General features: G+C 34.1%; 1 protein-coding gene across 1 annotated transcript; it reads right to left on the bottom strand.

Annotated features, from left to right (window-relative positions):
- On the bottom strand, positions 283-2,267 carry LOC109129495. The gene is made up of 7 exons (XM_019237758.1): positions 1,927-2,267; positions 1,696-1,773; positions 1,410-1,542; positions 1,026-1,313; positions 870-936; positions 712-749; positions 283-637 (listed from the first exon to the last, which is right to left on the bottom strand). Exons 1-7 carry the CDS (start codon positions 2,265-2,267, stop codon positions 305-307), a joined length of 1,278 nt encoding a protein of 425 aa, XP_019093303.1. The 3' UTR covers positions 283-304.

Genomic DNA, 15,576 nt, shown 5'->3' with positions numbered 1-15,576 from the left:
TAACGACAACTTTGTTTTAGAAAATAATAAAATTAACTGGTTATTATTTTTTTGTAATCGTGATATTAATCCTGATTTTAATCCTGAAATTAATGAAATGGAGAACAAACATAATATACAAGTCCAAAATCTAATGAAAACACATTATATAAATAACCATAATTTTATTGAAACCAGAAAATACATTAGTCCAAAACAGAAATCAAACCAAAACCAAAGAGAGAAAGAGTTTATAAAACATACAAACTGAACAAAAGAACTTGGTTAATGAGTTAAGAGAATATAGGAACCATATTGGAGTTGATCATGTTGTTGGTGAATGTTGATTGTCCTCCTCAGCTGATTGAGAGGCTATAAACTCCAAGTAGGCTGGATTAGTGTCGCGCATAAACTTTGCCATCAACGACAACTCTTTGATCTCATTCTTTTGCTCAGCCACAAGGAGAGCAGTCTCTTTTTCTCGAGCAGCAGCTTCAGCATTGAGAGTCGCCTGAATTTCAATTTGTCGTTGGGCTTCCTTGAGTTGCTCTTGCAATGTAAGAAAGGCTTCAGTTTGTGATTGTTGCTTGCCCTTGCCAAGATTAGCTTTGAGGCTTCCAAGACCATAAGGAGTTCCTCGTGAATCCTTCTCAGTGCACTGTTTTTACCAAAAAGAAAAACTGTAAATAAAGAGCAAAACAAATTCATGATCGAATAGAAATGGTACTTTACCTCAAGGAAGATGGCAGTACATTCATCGGTGGTGAGCTCTCAACGGTGTGAAGTACCATCTGAAAGGCTTGAATCTGCATCAAGCTCAGCCATCTTCTCCTGCAACTTCTGCTGATAAGCTTGATGAATTTTTTCTGCCTTGTCATCCACATAAGAACCATCCGGCTTTGTATGTGTTTTGAAAAAACCTTCACCCATACTGACCTCTCTTCCCAACTCTTCTTCCTACAATGTTACAAAATAAAGAATGGTTATGAAAGTGTTTAAAGATAGAAAGGATATAAATGTAACTAACAAATTAGAAATGACTTAACCAGATCATCTTGGATTTCTCTATATGACTTGGGTCCTGATAAGTGGATGTGAGGACCTAGACCATTACGGTCAGACAAACGACATTTGGAATAGGTTGAACTCCTTTGTTGTTGTTCTTCAGTATCCCAATTATCAACCATCTCTTGCCAGAGAGTACCTTCAATCCATGAAGGTTTAATTCGAGACGTCCTTGCATCGCTAACCATGCCCTTCATCCGACGGTTACAGATGGTGTTGAAATGTTCTTGAACGGTTCCTGTTATCAATGGATCCCAGGTGTGAGTTTTCTACATAACAAAAGAGAGAAGGAATTATGTTAGTGAAGTTAGTGAAAACAAGCAATAAACACAAGTAGAAAACATGTTACATTGTACTATTCTTACCGCAAATTCCATGAAGTATCTTTCTTTTCGATCGGGAGGCACACAAGTCCAAGTATAATATGGACCATCGAATTTGTTTGTAATAATCTTGGTAATCTTCCGAACAAGTTGACCTTTTTTGTCCCGATCAAACCTCCACACATGTAAACAATGCTAGTTAGTCAGATCAGTTATAAAGCAAACAAAAAAAAAAAATAATCAATCAATATATGCTAAAGAGATTATATTGCATCAATTGTTTCACATACACTACTATAACGAATTGAAAGCAATAAGAATGACAAACCAATTGAAAGCGACGAGATTGACAAACAGATTGAAAGCGAGGAGATTTACAAACAGATTGAAAGCAACGAGATTGAAACTTTCAATCAAACAAACCAATTTAAAGCAACAAAAGAATTCAATCCGCAAACTATGAGAACCAAAGACATCCTAAGTATGACAAACCAATTGCTTGCACCAAACCAAAGCAATTAAATCGAATTCTACATCAAACCAAAGCTAGAAATATTACCAAGTCGTCTTCTCCAACGGTATGGGAGAGAGAACAGTCGTAAACTTCTCACGGCCAGGCATCGTAAGCAGGACAGTTAGAGATTGCATCGTCTCATCCTGGAGTTGAAGCTCGTAGTTGTTACCTTGAGAAGGCGGTTGTTGACTATGACCATGAGAGTGCTGCGTTGGAGATAGCAGATGATCCTTCGGCATGTGAGCAGTATTGTTCTGAACCTCAGGTGTCGAAATGGGCGGATCAGGAACTTGATTGGCTGAGTTCTGGAAAAGCGTCTGTGGCGGTGGGAAGTTCCGGAAATGTTGTTGCTCTTGGGGCGTGAACGGGGAAGGAATTCGAGCCATTGGCGTGAAATTGTACTGAGGTGGAAGAGGTTTGGGTCTTCTAACGATAGGTGGGGGTTGGTTAGAGGATCCGGCTCTCTGAGAAAGGTTGGGTGCAACCTTTCTCTTTTTTGTTTTCTTAACAGCAGGATTCGATGACATAGAAGATAAATCGATTGAGGAAGAAGGAGATGGATCGAAGAAGGTTTAGGGTTAGGGTTAGATTGAGGAAGAAGGATGATGTATCGAAGAAGGTAGATTGAAGAAGAAGGAGATGGATCGAATTGATGGATTGATTTAGGGTTAATGAAAGAAGGAGATGAGAAAGTGAGGAAGAAGGAGAGATCGAATGTTTTAGGTTTAGGTTTAGGAATAGGTTTGTCTCAGATCGATTTTGATGGATCAGATCGAAATGTTGTTGGGCCCAAATTTCTTTTGCCCAAAATATAAGAGGAGTGTTACATAATATAAGCAATACGTTTTGTTTATATTCACAAAAAAGGAATTGGTTCAGATGGTTAATGTACCCTGATTAATATCATCATACCTGGTTTCGAGTAACCCCAAAGTCAAATTGTTAAAATTTTTTTTTTATGACATAAAAAAAAAGTTATACTTATTGTATAAAACAATAATCTTAAAGAAATTAACAAGGTCTTCCAAATGTTTATTAAACAGTAAATTATTTTACATATCTTATACATAATTTATTTTACATATCAGGGTTATTCGTCGTCTTCTTCTTCATCATCCGAAGACGGTAAATTACACATAAATTCATCTTCAGGTTCCGCGTCTGCAACATCATAATTGAGATTTATTTGGTCTCCCCTTTCCAAATTGTCTACTATGACATCTTCAATTGTAGTGATCAATACAGCATCATCAGTTTCTGTTTGCAAAAGAGCTGGTTCTCCAGAAATATTTCCCCTCGGATTTACTTTTAGAACATTGAGCCACAAATGCTTCGGTTTCTTTATGTATGGGTACGGAATATAACAAACTTGGTGGGCTTGAGATGCTGTTTTGCTATCAATGTGTAAAGGTTACACATATTATATATAAAGGTGATAGTGACAATATATAATTAATGTGGAAATTAATATACATACCTAGAATAAATGGTTCATATTTATTGTTCTTTCTGGATGAAAGAACGTCTACAACGCCACCATTACTTCTGCGAGTGCCTCTACCAATAACAGAGTCATACCACTTGCACTTAAATAGTGTGATCTTCAACCCAAGCATCCCCTCATACTCAAGTTCTATGATATCAGCTAATGTCTCGTAGAAATCTGCAGCATCAGATGCATTCACATAATTTTCACCTTAAACAGAGACCCCATAGTTACATGTCTTTCGTCCAGCACCGTGATTCTTTGTATGAAACATATAACCGCTTGTAAAATCAATTGGACATGTTTTAGCCTTGTTCAAAGGTCCATGGACAATTTCTTGAACCCAAGTAGGAAATGGATTGGAGGCGATCCAATAAGTAACCTGCATATAAGTCCCGTTATTTTAAATAATAACAATAAGTAAAAAAGGTATATCACGAAAAATTATTTAACATACATATTGTTTAACCCATGAATGATATTCATCAGCTCTTTTCAAGGAGAGTTCTTTCTCGCTAAGTCCTAGATATTTTGCCGAAATATAATCCTCGAACATACTAAATATAGAAAGACCAGATCACCACAAATGTATATGAGAAAATATAGTGGAATTAGATATCTTAAAATGTAACTAATTTGTGACATGTAACTAATTATATACCTCTCAATTGGTTGAAAATAGTCACAATTCCGTAAAACATATGCGTGTGCGCAACGATAGTCATCACCTGAAAGCCATATTTCATTCATTTCTCCACTGGGACGGCCAACTTGAGTAAATATAGAGGGTACTCCAGGGACATGATATTCAAACGCTTCACCTTCATCAAATCTTGTTAATCTGACCATAAAATTAAAAAAATAATTATTATGACTATTAAATTAAATATCACTTTAAAAATAGTTACTGTGAATTGCTCACCTTGATTTTGTTTTTATGTTCGCAGCAAAGTAGTGCTCAGAGAAATAAGCAATCTCGTCATTGATATATGATTCAACAATTGATCCTGCCGCATATCTTTTGTTCTTTGCTTTTCCTTTCAATTTTTTGAAAAACCTTTCAAAAGGATACATCCACCTATATTGGACAGGGTCTCCCAGTTCAGCTTCGTAGGGAAGATGTATAGGCAGGTGCTCCATCACATCAAAAAAGGATGGTGGAAATATCTTTTCCAAATTGCAAAGAATTACAACAATGTTCTGTTTTAGAATTTGAAGTCGACTTGTTTGCAAAGTTCTTGAGCATAAATCCCGAAAAAATGCTCCAACCCCTGCAATATTATATTTATTCAAACTTCATCACATTAATTACGGAGAAACCTTTACTCACTTTATATATATATATATATAGACTTGTTTCGTGTTACATTTTTTTTAATAATTAATTAATATACCTGATAACGCAAGGTGGACATTCCGGTCAAGGAGTTCTGCAAAGATAAATGGAAGTAATCGCTCCATGAAAACACGGCAGTCATGGCTCTTCATGCCTGAAAACTTTCCATTTTCCATATCAACACAACTAGCTAAGTCTGCCGAATAGCCATCTGAGAATTTAACCGAGTATTTCACACATTCCAATAAGCTTTTTCTTGCTTCATCTGTCAATGTATAGGGCGGGAAAGGTGCTTTACCCCTACTATCAAGATGTAATTGTGGCCGAGAACAGAACTTTGCTATATCCAATCTTGACATGACGGAATCTTTTGATTTACCTTTCGCACGCATAAGAGTGTACATTATGTTGTCCAAAAATTCTTCTCTGTATGCATCACATCAATATTATGTCGGAGATTAAGGTCCTTCCAATATGGTAGCGACCATAAAATGCTTTGCTTGTGCCAGTTATGGTGCTTTCCATATCCATGCATCTTCCTTTCATGACCATTTCCACCGACGTCATACGCAGGAAGGTCGCTTATCGTCCACATCAGTACTGCTTTTAGGTTGAAATTTTGGCCCAAGGACACATTGTATGCATCAACTCCAGTAGACCACAACTCTTTTAACTCATCAATAAGAGGTTGGAGAAAGACATCAAGACTAGCTCGCGGATGGTTTGGATCAGAATTTAGAATTGTAAGAAACAAGTACTCAGTATCCATGCACATACCAGGGGGTAGATTATATGGCGTCAATATCACTGGCCATAATGAATGGGGACGAGACATCCCAAATGGATTGAAACCATCAGTACACAATCCCAGATACACGTTACGGGGTTCTTCAGCAAATTGAGGATTTTGTTCTTGAAAATACTTCCACTCCGCTCCATCAGATGGATGACTCATTTCTCCCACCTTTGCTTGGTGCTCAGCATGCCATCGCATTGTTGCTGCAGTCTTGTGACTCTGATACATTCTCTTCAGTCTATCACCAATAGGTAAGTACCACATACGACTATATGGTACTTTGGTTCTGCGTCGGTCATTCTTAGGCTTCCATCTTGGTGCATCACAAAACAAACATTTTTCTTCCTTTTTGTCATCTTTCCAGAATAACATACAATTGTTTATACAAACATCAATTGTATGATATGGGAGTCCTAAATTGCGCATCAATTTCTTTGTCTCGTAATGAGAACCCGTAGCCTGGTTTCCTTCTGGTAAATAATCACTCAACATTTCACATACTGAATCCACTAACTTTTCACTCATATTATAATCTGCCTTATTTTGCATAACTCTAGCAGCTAAAGATAATTGTGAGTGACCTTCACGACAACCATCATATATTGGATTTTTTGCACCTTCTAACAAGTCATAGAATTTTTTTGAATGGTTAAGTACTGGTTCTTCTACACTCTTATAATCCCCATCCCATTGATAGTTATCATCAAAACCCACATTAGAAGGAAATGCATCATTCACCATATCCACATATCTATCTTCTACTACATTACCCACTTCCTCACTCCCACTAATAAATGTCGGATCAACAGTACTCGTTCCTATATCCATATTTATTTCTTCCCCATGCTTATACCAAACATAATAATCTGGCATAAACCCATAACTAAAAAGATGATTCCAAATTCTAGTCCCTAGAAAACGCTTCTCGTTTTTGCACCTACTACAAGGGCAAAAAAACTTACCCCCATTTTCTTGTGCAAAAGGCTGGCTATTTGCAAATTGCATGAACTGCTCCATCCCGGCTCTGAACTCTTCTGTAAAATTTCCCGTCACCTCATCGATCCTCTTGTACATCCACTCCCGGAAATTACTATAATTGTAATTTCCTGACATTATTATAAATCTCTATGATCTCGTTTTTTTTTTTGGTGTTGCTTTGTGTGTTTCTGTGAGTGAGAAAAACGTTTGGTGAGCTCAGTTTATATAGGTATATTTAGCGACTAAAAAGTGACAATATCACGTAGTCACCAAATACAGGTACACCTACTCCGAATTGCTAAAAATGTGTTTTAAACCAACTTTAGCGACTATTTTGCGACATATGCTGCGGGTCGCAAACTTTTATCGCAAAATAGTCACCAAATTTACGACAAAACAGCAACTACACAATCAGTCGCTAAATTAGCGACAAATGTGCGACAAAATTTTGCGACCCGCCGCATAAGTCGCAAAATAGTCGCCAAATTTACGCCAACACGAGCGGCTACACAATTAGTCGCTAAATCAGCGACTATTTTGCGACAACATTCACAACTTCCTTACTTCGTCGCTTTTTAGTCGCCATTTAGCGACTAATTTAGCGAATCAATATTTTTGTCGCAAACTAGCGACTAATACACGACTATATATGATTTGTCGCAAAATAGTCGCTAAATACTCATAAAATAGTCACTAAATTTAACGACTACGCATTTAGTCGCCGATTGTAGTCGGAAAAACCGTGTTTTCTTGTAGTGTTTGGACTCATGGTCCTTTGTTAAGTCAGAAACTTCATTCGCCAAGTCTCTACTGTTGATAGCATTATCTTGGACACTCTTCAGATGTCTCTCTTGTTCTTCTTCAAGCTTATTGAAACTTCTCTCCATGGCTTCAGCATCTTTAGATATTTGCTCTTCTATGCTTCTAACTTTCACAGCAATGTCGTCCATTTTTCCCGATAGAACAGAATTGGCTTTGTCAAGCTTCTCATGCAGCATGTTCATAGTCTCCTCTTGAAAATCTGCCAACTGATATATTAGGTTCACCATCCTTTCTTCTTCAGCTTTTTTTCTGTAGACACATGAAAGTTATCTTCAAAAACTTAGTGGGGAAATCGGAAAGGATCTCGGTATTGGTATGAATGGTTTAAATTATTTTCAGCTCTCCTAAGGTAAGATCTTTGAAAAAAACTTGGACAATGACTTGGGACAGGTTACCAATCTTCATAAATATCATATGGTGCTGGAGATGGTCGGGTTCTAGGGTTACCTTGGTAGAAATCTTCTTCTTGTTCTTGAAAATGTCGAAAATTGTTGTTTTCGGTAACTTCTTCATAAGGGATCCGAAATGTCATGAAACAGTATAAGTCTTTGAACACTTCTTCTTCATCTTATTTAGTAGATGATATATCATAAGACTTATCATTCCGTATTGGCAAATATTCATAGGGCTCTCCAAAGATTCTTATTCAAAGTATGCATCTCCTTCATCGGTTTGGTAATATTCTTCTCTAGTCTACTCCTTGGACTTGTTAGCATCGGTTGGATAATCATGTGAGGCTCCATATTCCTCTTCAGTTTCATTAGTTTGATATGATTGATCATCACTCCAGTTACTGCATTCGCCGGAATTGTTGTATAGGACTTCTACCTTCCACTCTAAGCGGTTCTCGATGGTTAACCCATGTTGATAATCTTCATTCCCTTATCTTGTATATCCTCCATATGTTTTAAAACTTGATTGTTGATGGCATCGATTTGTTCCTCCAATTATGATGAGCTTTTCATCATGGACATATGAGCCAATCGACATAATCATGGACATATGAGCTTTTCATCATAATTATAGAAGGATCAGTTGGAGGAGCTTGTAGAAAGTGACGACAACTTAAACAAGAGTGATATTATACTCAAATCTCAAATCTATACTAGTATTTTTGCAGCAGTTTTTTGTTCAAAAATACTTTTTGGAAAGTTCTTACATTTAATGCATTGTCTTTAATGTTAGTTACCAAAAATTTCAAACTTAATTACAAGTAAGATTTAAAAAAATAAGGAAATCTTTGTACTTCATTCAAACATAAATATATGATTCTCTTTCATTTTATTTGAATTTATATTTAGATTATTTTCAATTATTCGATAATATATTTAGTTAATAAAATTTGTGATTTTTTCTTGCATATGATGTAATACAAATTTTTAAAACCGGATATATATTACTCAATAGATAAATAAAAAATACGGGTATAATATCCCACATCGCGTTGAAAAATTGGGCAATATTTCAGAGTCATACTATAAAAGAGACCAAAATGATTCATAATACAAATGAGTAGAAAGCTTGACTTATTTGGCATTCAAACTTAAAACACTTTTATTTGGTTTATTCAGTTTCTTTATTTTAAAGATTTTTTAAAAGTTAAATATTATAAACATTTAAAACTTTTAAAAGTTAAATATTATAAATATTTATATTTTATAAAAAGTATAAATATTATAAATATTTATATTTTTTAGAAAGTTAAACTTCATAAAATGTTAAAAATATTAATAATATTTTTATAAATAATATTCAAATATTATAAATATTGAAACTTTATAGAGTCTAAATATTATAAATATTTCAACTTTTAAAAAAAGTTTGAAGACATTTAAAATATCAATAATATATTTAAACTTTTACGAAACTGCAAATATGAGAAATACTCAACCGTTTTAAGAGTTCTAAGTATTATAAATATTTAAACTTTATAAGAAACGTCAATTTTATAAAATATAAATGGTTACAACCTTAATAAATAACATATCAACTCAATCTAATATTGACAATACAAAACAATAAATAATAAAAATTAAGATTATATAGTGCGAGTTAAAATATCTCGGGACGGAGTTATATAACGGAACGGGTTTTGTTGATATTTATATAAATTTAAAATATCATTAATTTGGTGTTATACGAGTAAAACATCATTTCATTATTTTGTTAACATTATCGGTATCCGAGAATAGACATATCTAATTAAATTGATTAATAAATATTATGTGAAAAATAAATTATACTTCAGTATTTTATGGTTTAAACTTATAAATACAAATTATAATTTAAATATTTTAGCTATAAATAATTTGTCCCGCAGTATACCGCGGGTCTTAATCTAGTTCAGTAACTAAATCTTCTAAAATTATACTCAAATCTCTCAAAATTTTAAAATATTAAAATCTCAACAAATCTCCTAAAATATCAAGTTCAATACACCTCCTAATAGTATTTATACTCTTCTTAATAGTGTGAACTCTAGAAGTGTAAGCAATGTTTAAATCAATTTATCCTTAAAAGTCAAACGAGATTAATAAAAAGACCAACAAAAAAATAAGGAAACATAGATAAATGGAAAATAAGAAGATAGTAGATGGTGCTGCATAAAAAGCATAAGGGACAAGACATAGGAGAAAAGCATAAATGAATAAACACGTTACAGGTAAAAGCATAATTAGGAACACATAGAATCGTTTGCTTGAAGAAAAGAGTCGTCTGCTTGCTCGTTTGTCGGCAAGTAAATTTTCTATAAAAGACATGATCTCATCAAAGCAGTAAGGTTGTATTGTGATATTATTAAGTCAGCATGCAAAAGTCCAATTTTTTTCCCTTTCTTCTATTCTTTCTTGATTTTCATTTTTGGACGCATCCAAGAGATATTTTCTTTCAATTTCCATAATTTAGTTATGTTTCCTAAGTAATATCTTATGTCGACCTAATTATACAATTGAATCATCAGAAAACATTAAAAATGAAGACGTTTATGAAACCTAAATTTACATGTTAAGATTGTATAATATTCAAAATAATATATGAAACTATTGATTTATATTTTCTGGAAGTGGAAAGTTACAGGATCCAGTCTATCCAATTATTTCATATTTCAACTTAGAAAACGGTATTCTGAATATCCTTGAAATTCATTATGTCTGAAAAATGACAAATTATCTATTTCTTGTTAAAGACATAACTATTTTTATTACTTGAAGCGAAGATATATACAAGGTTGTAAACAAAAATTTCATTTTATTTTACATTACTATTTATTGTCTGGAGTCTTGTCCCTGCAATTTGTGGATATATAATGCATGCGTGACCCTGTTTGTGGCTGTATCGTAACTATCTTTTAATGCATGCGTGATCATCACATATAGGAGAAAAGAATAATAAGAGGAAGCTAAAGAAATTGGTGATTTGGTAAAAAAATTCTTCTGTAACAAACAGAAAAATTATTAAACTAAAAATAAAAGTCGTAGGACCAAAGGATATGTCTAACATCTTAGGCTCGAATCTTTTGGTACTCCAGGAGTGTTTTTTCTTTTTTTTCTAAACGTTTTGCAAATGCTTTAAACCACTTATAGTATAGGGCCGGCCCTGCCTGCTCGTTTGTCGGCAAGTCAATTTTCTATAAAAGACATGATCTCGTAAATGCAGTAAGGTTGTATTGTGATATTATTGAGTCAGCAGCATACAAAGGTCCAATTTTTGTCCCTTTCTTCTATTCTTTCTTGATCATTTTTGGACACATCCAAGAGACATCTTTCTTTATATTTTTCTCTATATACTCTAATACTTTCTTTCTACTTACTGTCATTTTGTCAATGATATTTTCTTTCAAATTTTCACAATTTAGTTATATTTCCTAAGTAATATCTTTTGTCGACCTCATTATACAATAGAATCATCAGAAGAAAAAAAAAAGTCGTTTAGGTTTTTTGTTCACAGGAAGTTACAAAATAGTACTATTGTCTTTAGGAATATATATTAAAAAAAAAAATTATTATGATTGTTTTAAGAACATCGTCCGACAAATTAAAGTTCACAAACAAAATATTATTTTTGTCCCTATACGCAAAATATTATTTTTGGGCGCCCTATAGTTTTGTTATTTATTTTGTGAAATCTTTGTGGCCTAAAATTGAAGTGTGACAGAGGGATATATAGAATCAGAAAATGAGTTTTACCTACAAAGTTCTGATCCCAAAATATTCTAGATTACCTACAAAGTTCTGAATCATTACTAGACGCAAAACCGAGAAGAACTCAGTTGTGTGGTTGGTCGTCTCTCTTAACAGGTGTAACTCTTCTTAAAAAAAGGCTCTTGATTTATAGTTGGGAATGGAAAATCGATTCGAACAGGAGTTGAGAATATTGTCAACCCTCATTCACCATGCCCAATCTCTATCAGGACAACACAAGAGCCTTTCCTATTACAAGATATGATTATCCATCAAGGTTCTCATCGTTCATGGGATCGGCAAAAACTGACTAATACCATTACTAAAGAGGATCAAGAGATTGTTAAGAACATTTATATCCAAGGAGGAGAGAGCGGATAAACTCATTTGGAATTACACTTTTTTCTGGTGATTATACAGTGCGCTCAGGCTATTGGTTCCTTACTCATGACCCTTTTAATATAAATCCTCAACAGATCATCCCACATGGTTCAATAGATCTCAAGAATAAACTCTGGAAGTTGAATATCATGCCTAAATTCAAACACTTCATATGGCGTTCGATTTCTTTAGCTTTGCCTACAATGACAAGGCTTAGAACTAGAGGTATGACAGTTGATCATGTATGCTCAAGATGCAGACAAGATGATACGGTTCATCAAGCCTATTATCGAAAGAAGACTTCAGCGAGTTCGAATGTGGATAAGGAAAGATCCGTTATGCCACGTCAGGACGAGGCAAACGATATTGAAGACTCTTGTTGATCCAGAGGGTTTGCCGTTTTACAAGGAAGAAGAGTTTATGTAGAGTGGAGAGTCTTTTTCTTATTTCTCATGTTGAATCTGAATTTGTAAATCCTTCTGCGATGTGCTGAGGTACCGAGTGATGTGCTCGGTTATTGATCAATGTTGATCAGTACTTTTTCAGATTGAACTACATTCATATTCTTCCGTTATCTCTTTGTAATTCAGAAACTCTCTTATTCTCAGATTCCTTCTAATTGAATATAGCTTTGATTCACGAGTACGACTTATCAAGAATCTATCACAAGAAGATGAGACCATAAACCACACTCAATTTACTTGTCCTTTTGCCCGATCAGTCTAGCGTCTTTCAAACACTTCAACTTTAAATTGGAGCCAACTATCTGATCAGGCTGAGGATAATATCTCGACACTCATTCACTTTTCTTCTCGACAAGACATTGCCAAACAGGATGCTCTACAACCTCTATGGCTACTCTGGAGAATTTGGAAAGCTAGAAACAATACAATATTCAACAATTACAGAGAAAGCTCTACTAAGACTGTTTTACAGGCTCAACCTGAAAGAAAGGAATTGATCAATGTGAAGTTAAATCCTACGATACCCTGCAAATCAACACAACAAACATATCGATGGACACCTCCTACAGAACCCTCAATAAAATGTAACTTTGATGCTGCTTTTAATAAGACTTTGTTTCGAGCAATATATAGGTGGTTGGATCATTCGCGACCACAATGGGACATCTCTCTTTTGGGGCTCATCTAACTTTGGTTATGTTATGTGGAAGGTTCACTTGAAGCAGAGACAAAAGCTTTACTTATCGGTTTACAACAATCATGGATTCGAGGAGACACCAATGTCATTTTTGAAGGTGATTCGAGGATACACCAATTATCAACATTATCAATGGTGTTCGGCAGAATAGGTCACTAACAAGCCAACTTCATGATATTCATTACTGGTCTTCAAAGTTTACTTCTATCTCTTTCCAATATACAAGACGCGAATGTAATGGTGCTTCTCATAATTTGGCAAAGTATGGTTGTGTAGATAATATTTTCTATTCAAGCAATGTAAATCCGCCGCCATGGCTACAAATTCCCTCTGTATTGACATTTTTCTTGAAAGTAATAAAGTATCTTATGTGGAAAAAAAAAACGTGGTGCAAGTCTTGTTAGTTGTGTCTTGTGTGCATGCAGTCGTTCATAAAACTGAATGAATTAGATCAAGATCATCACATATAGGAGAAAATAATAATAAGAGGAAGCTGGAGTAATTGATGATTTGGTTCTGCTAATGTTTATTAGAAGAAAAAAAAAATTCTACCGTAATAAACAGAAAAAATTCTTTAAAACTAAAAATAAAAGGCGTAAGATATGTGACATATCATATGTCTAACATCTCAGGTTCGAATCTTATTTTGCTATTTTATGAGTGTTTTTTTTTCTTTTTTTCTATACGTTTAGGAAATGCTTTAGGCCAATTATAGTATGGGGCCGGCCTTGTCTGCTCGTTTGTCGGCAAGTAAAATTTCTATAAAAGACATGATCTCATAAAAGCAGTAAGGTGTATTGTGACATTATTGAGTTATAGCATTATGGGTATCAAAATGGGTGATGACTAATGGTTCAACTCAATTCAACTCAAATCAAAAATAAAGTTGAAAATTTTAACCCTAATGACTTGATGGGTGAAATGAGTTGATGATTAAATGAGTTAATGAGTCAAATGAATTTGGTTATAATAGGCTTATGAGTTAACCACTAGCCCATCGATTTCTATGTTATCAACCTAATATCATCAACATCATCATAATTTTTTCGCCAAAATCCCAAACCCGCAATTTTCCCGCTAAAAAACACAAATCCGTAATTTTTGCTAAAAGTTGAAATCCATATTTTCTTGCCAAAATTCAGAATTTATAATTTTCCCGCCAAAACGCATAACCACAATTTTCTCACCAAAATTCAAATCCGCAATTTTACGCCAAAATCTCAAACCCACAATTTTTCCGCCAAAAACGCAAACCTGTAAATTTCTCTCCAAAAAACACAAACCCGCAATTTTTCCACTAAAACGCAAACCCATAAATTTCTCGCCAAAAACGCAAACCCGTAAATTTCCCGCCAAAACGTAAACCCGTAAAATTTCCCCTCAAAAATGCAAACCTGTAAATTTCCTGCCAAAAACGCAAACCCATAAATTTCTCGCCATAAACGTAAACCTATAAATTTCCCGCCATAAACGCAAACCCGCAAACATAAATTTCCCGCCAAAATGAAAATCCATAAATTTCTCGCCATAAACGCAAACCTGTAAATTTCTCGCCAAAAACGCAAATCACCAAATGTGAATTCCCGCCAAAAATAGTAACCATAATTTTCCGCCAAAATCTCAAAACCACAATGTTCCCGCCAAAAATAGAAAATCTGATTTTTCCTCTATAATTTAAATTGTAGTTCATCTAATAGGAAAATGAAACCACAACCTAATTATTCATCTAACTCATTTAACTAAATGGATTCATGGGTTGGATCAACCCAATTGTTAAATGAGTTGAGTAACTCATAAATTCATTTAACTTTTAACTCATTGGATAATGAATTGAGTTGGGTTGGGTTAACCATTTTGACACCGTTAATTAGCATACAAAAGTCGAATTTTTGTCCCTTTGTTCTATTCTTTCGTGATTTTCATTTTTGGACACATCCAAGAGACATTTTGTTTATTTTCTACTTACTGTTAATGATATTTTCTTTCAAATTTTCACAGTTTCTACAAACTTTCAATGATATTATTAGTTCTACCAGTCAGAGCCGTAGTAGGATGAAAGCTATATTTGATTAATATTCACTACGAACAAAACTACAACTACAAAATCAACAATATTGATTTTTACATTATATTATTTTGCTACTTATAAACCTAAAATCTTTGTGGACAAAATAAACCTAAAAAACTTTAAACCCTAAAACTAAACTGAATGCTGAATGAATGTTAAGGGTATGAATGGTAACTTTTGGTGAGACAAATATATCTGTCTGTGGATTACATTGCTCTATTTTTAGTGTGGATAAGAAACCGTTGTGGTCCAAATATATTTGTATGCAAAAACGATCCGCAGTTAGTCGGCTGCGGATTTGTCTCAGTTTTCTTTAAACTGCACCACTACAAACTATGCTGAATATGGTATTTAAAAAGCACTCTAATCCAAGCTCCAACCGCTGCAACGATTCACATCCTAAGATTTAAATCATACACGTATTCAAGCAAATAAGATTTAAACATGTAACTGTGATTATATAAGTGGTATATATAAAGATATAATTTG

Source organism: Camelina sativa, chromosome 16 (assembly GCF_000633955.1).
Source record: "Camelina sativa cultivar DH55 chromosome 16, Cs, whole genome shotgun sequence".
Taxonomy (NCBI): domain Eukaryota; kingdom Viridiplantae; phylum Streptophyta; class Magnoliopsida; order Brassicales; family Brassicaceae; genus Camelina; species Camelina sativa.
This window is presented reverse-complemented; position numbering and strand designations above follow the sequence as displayed.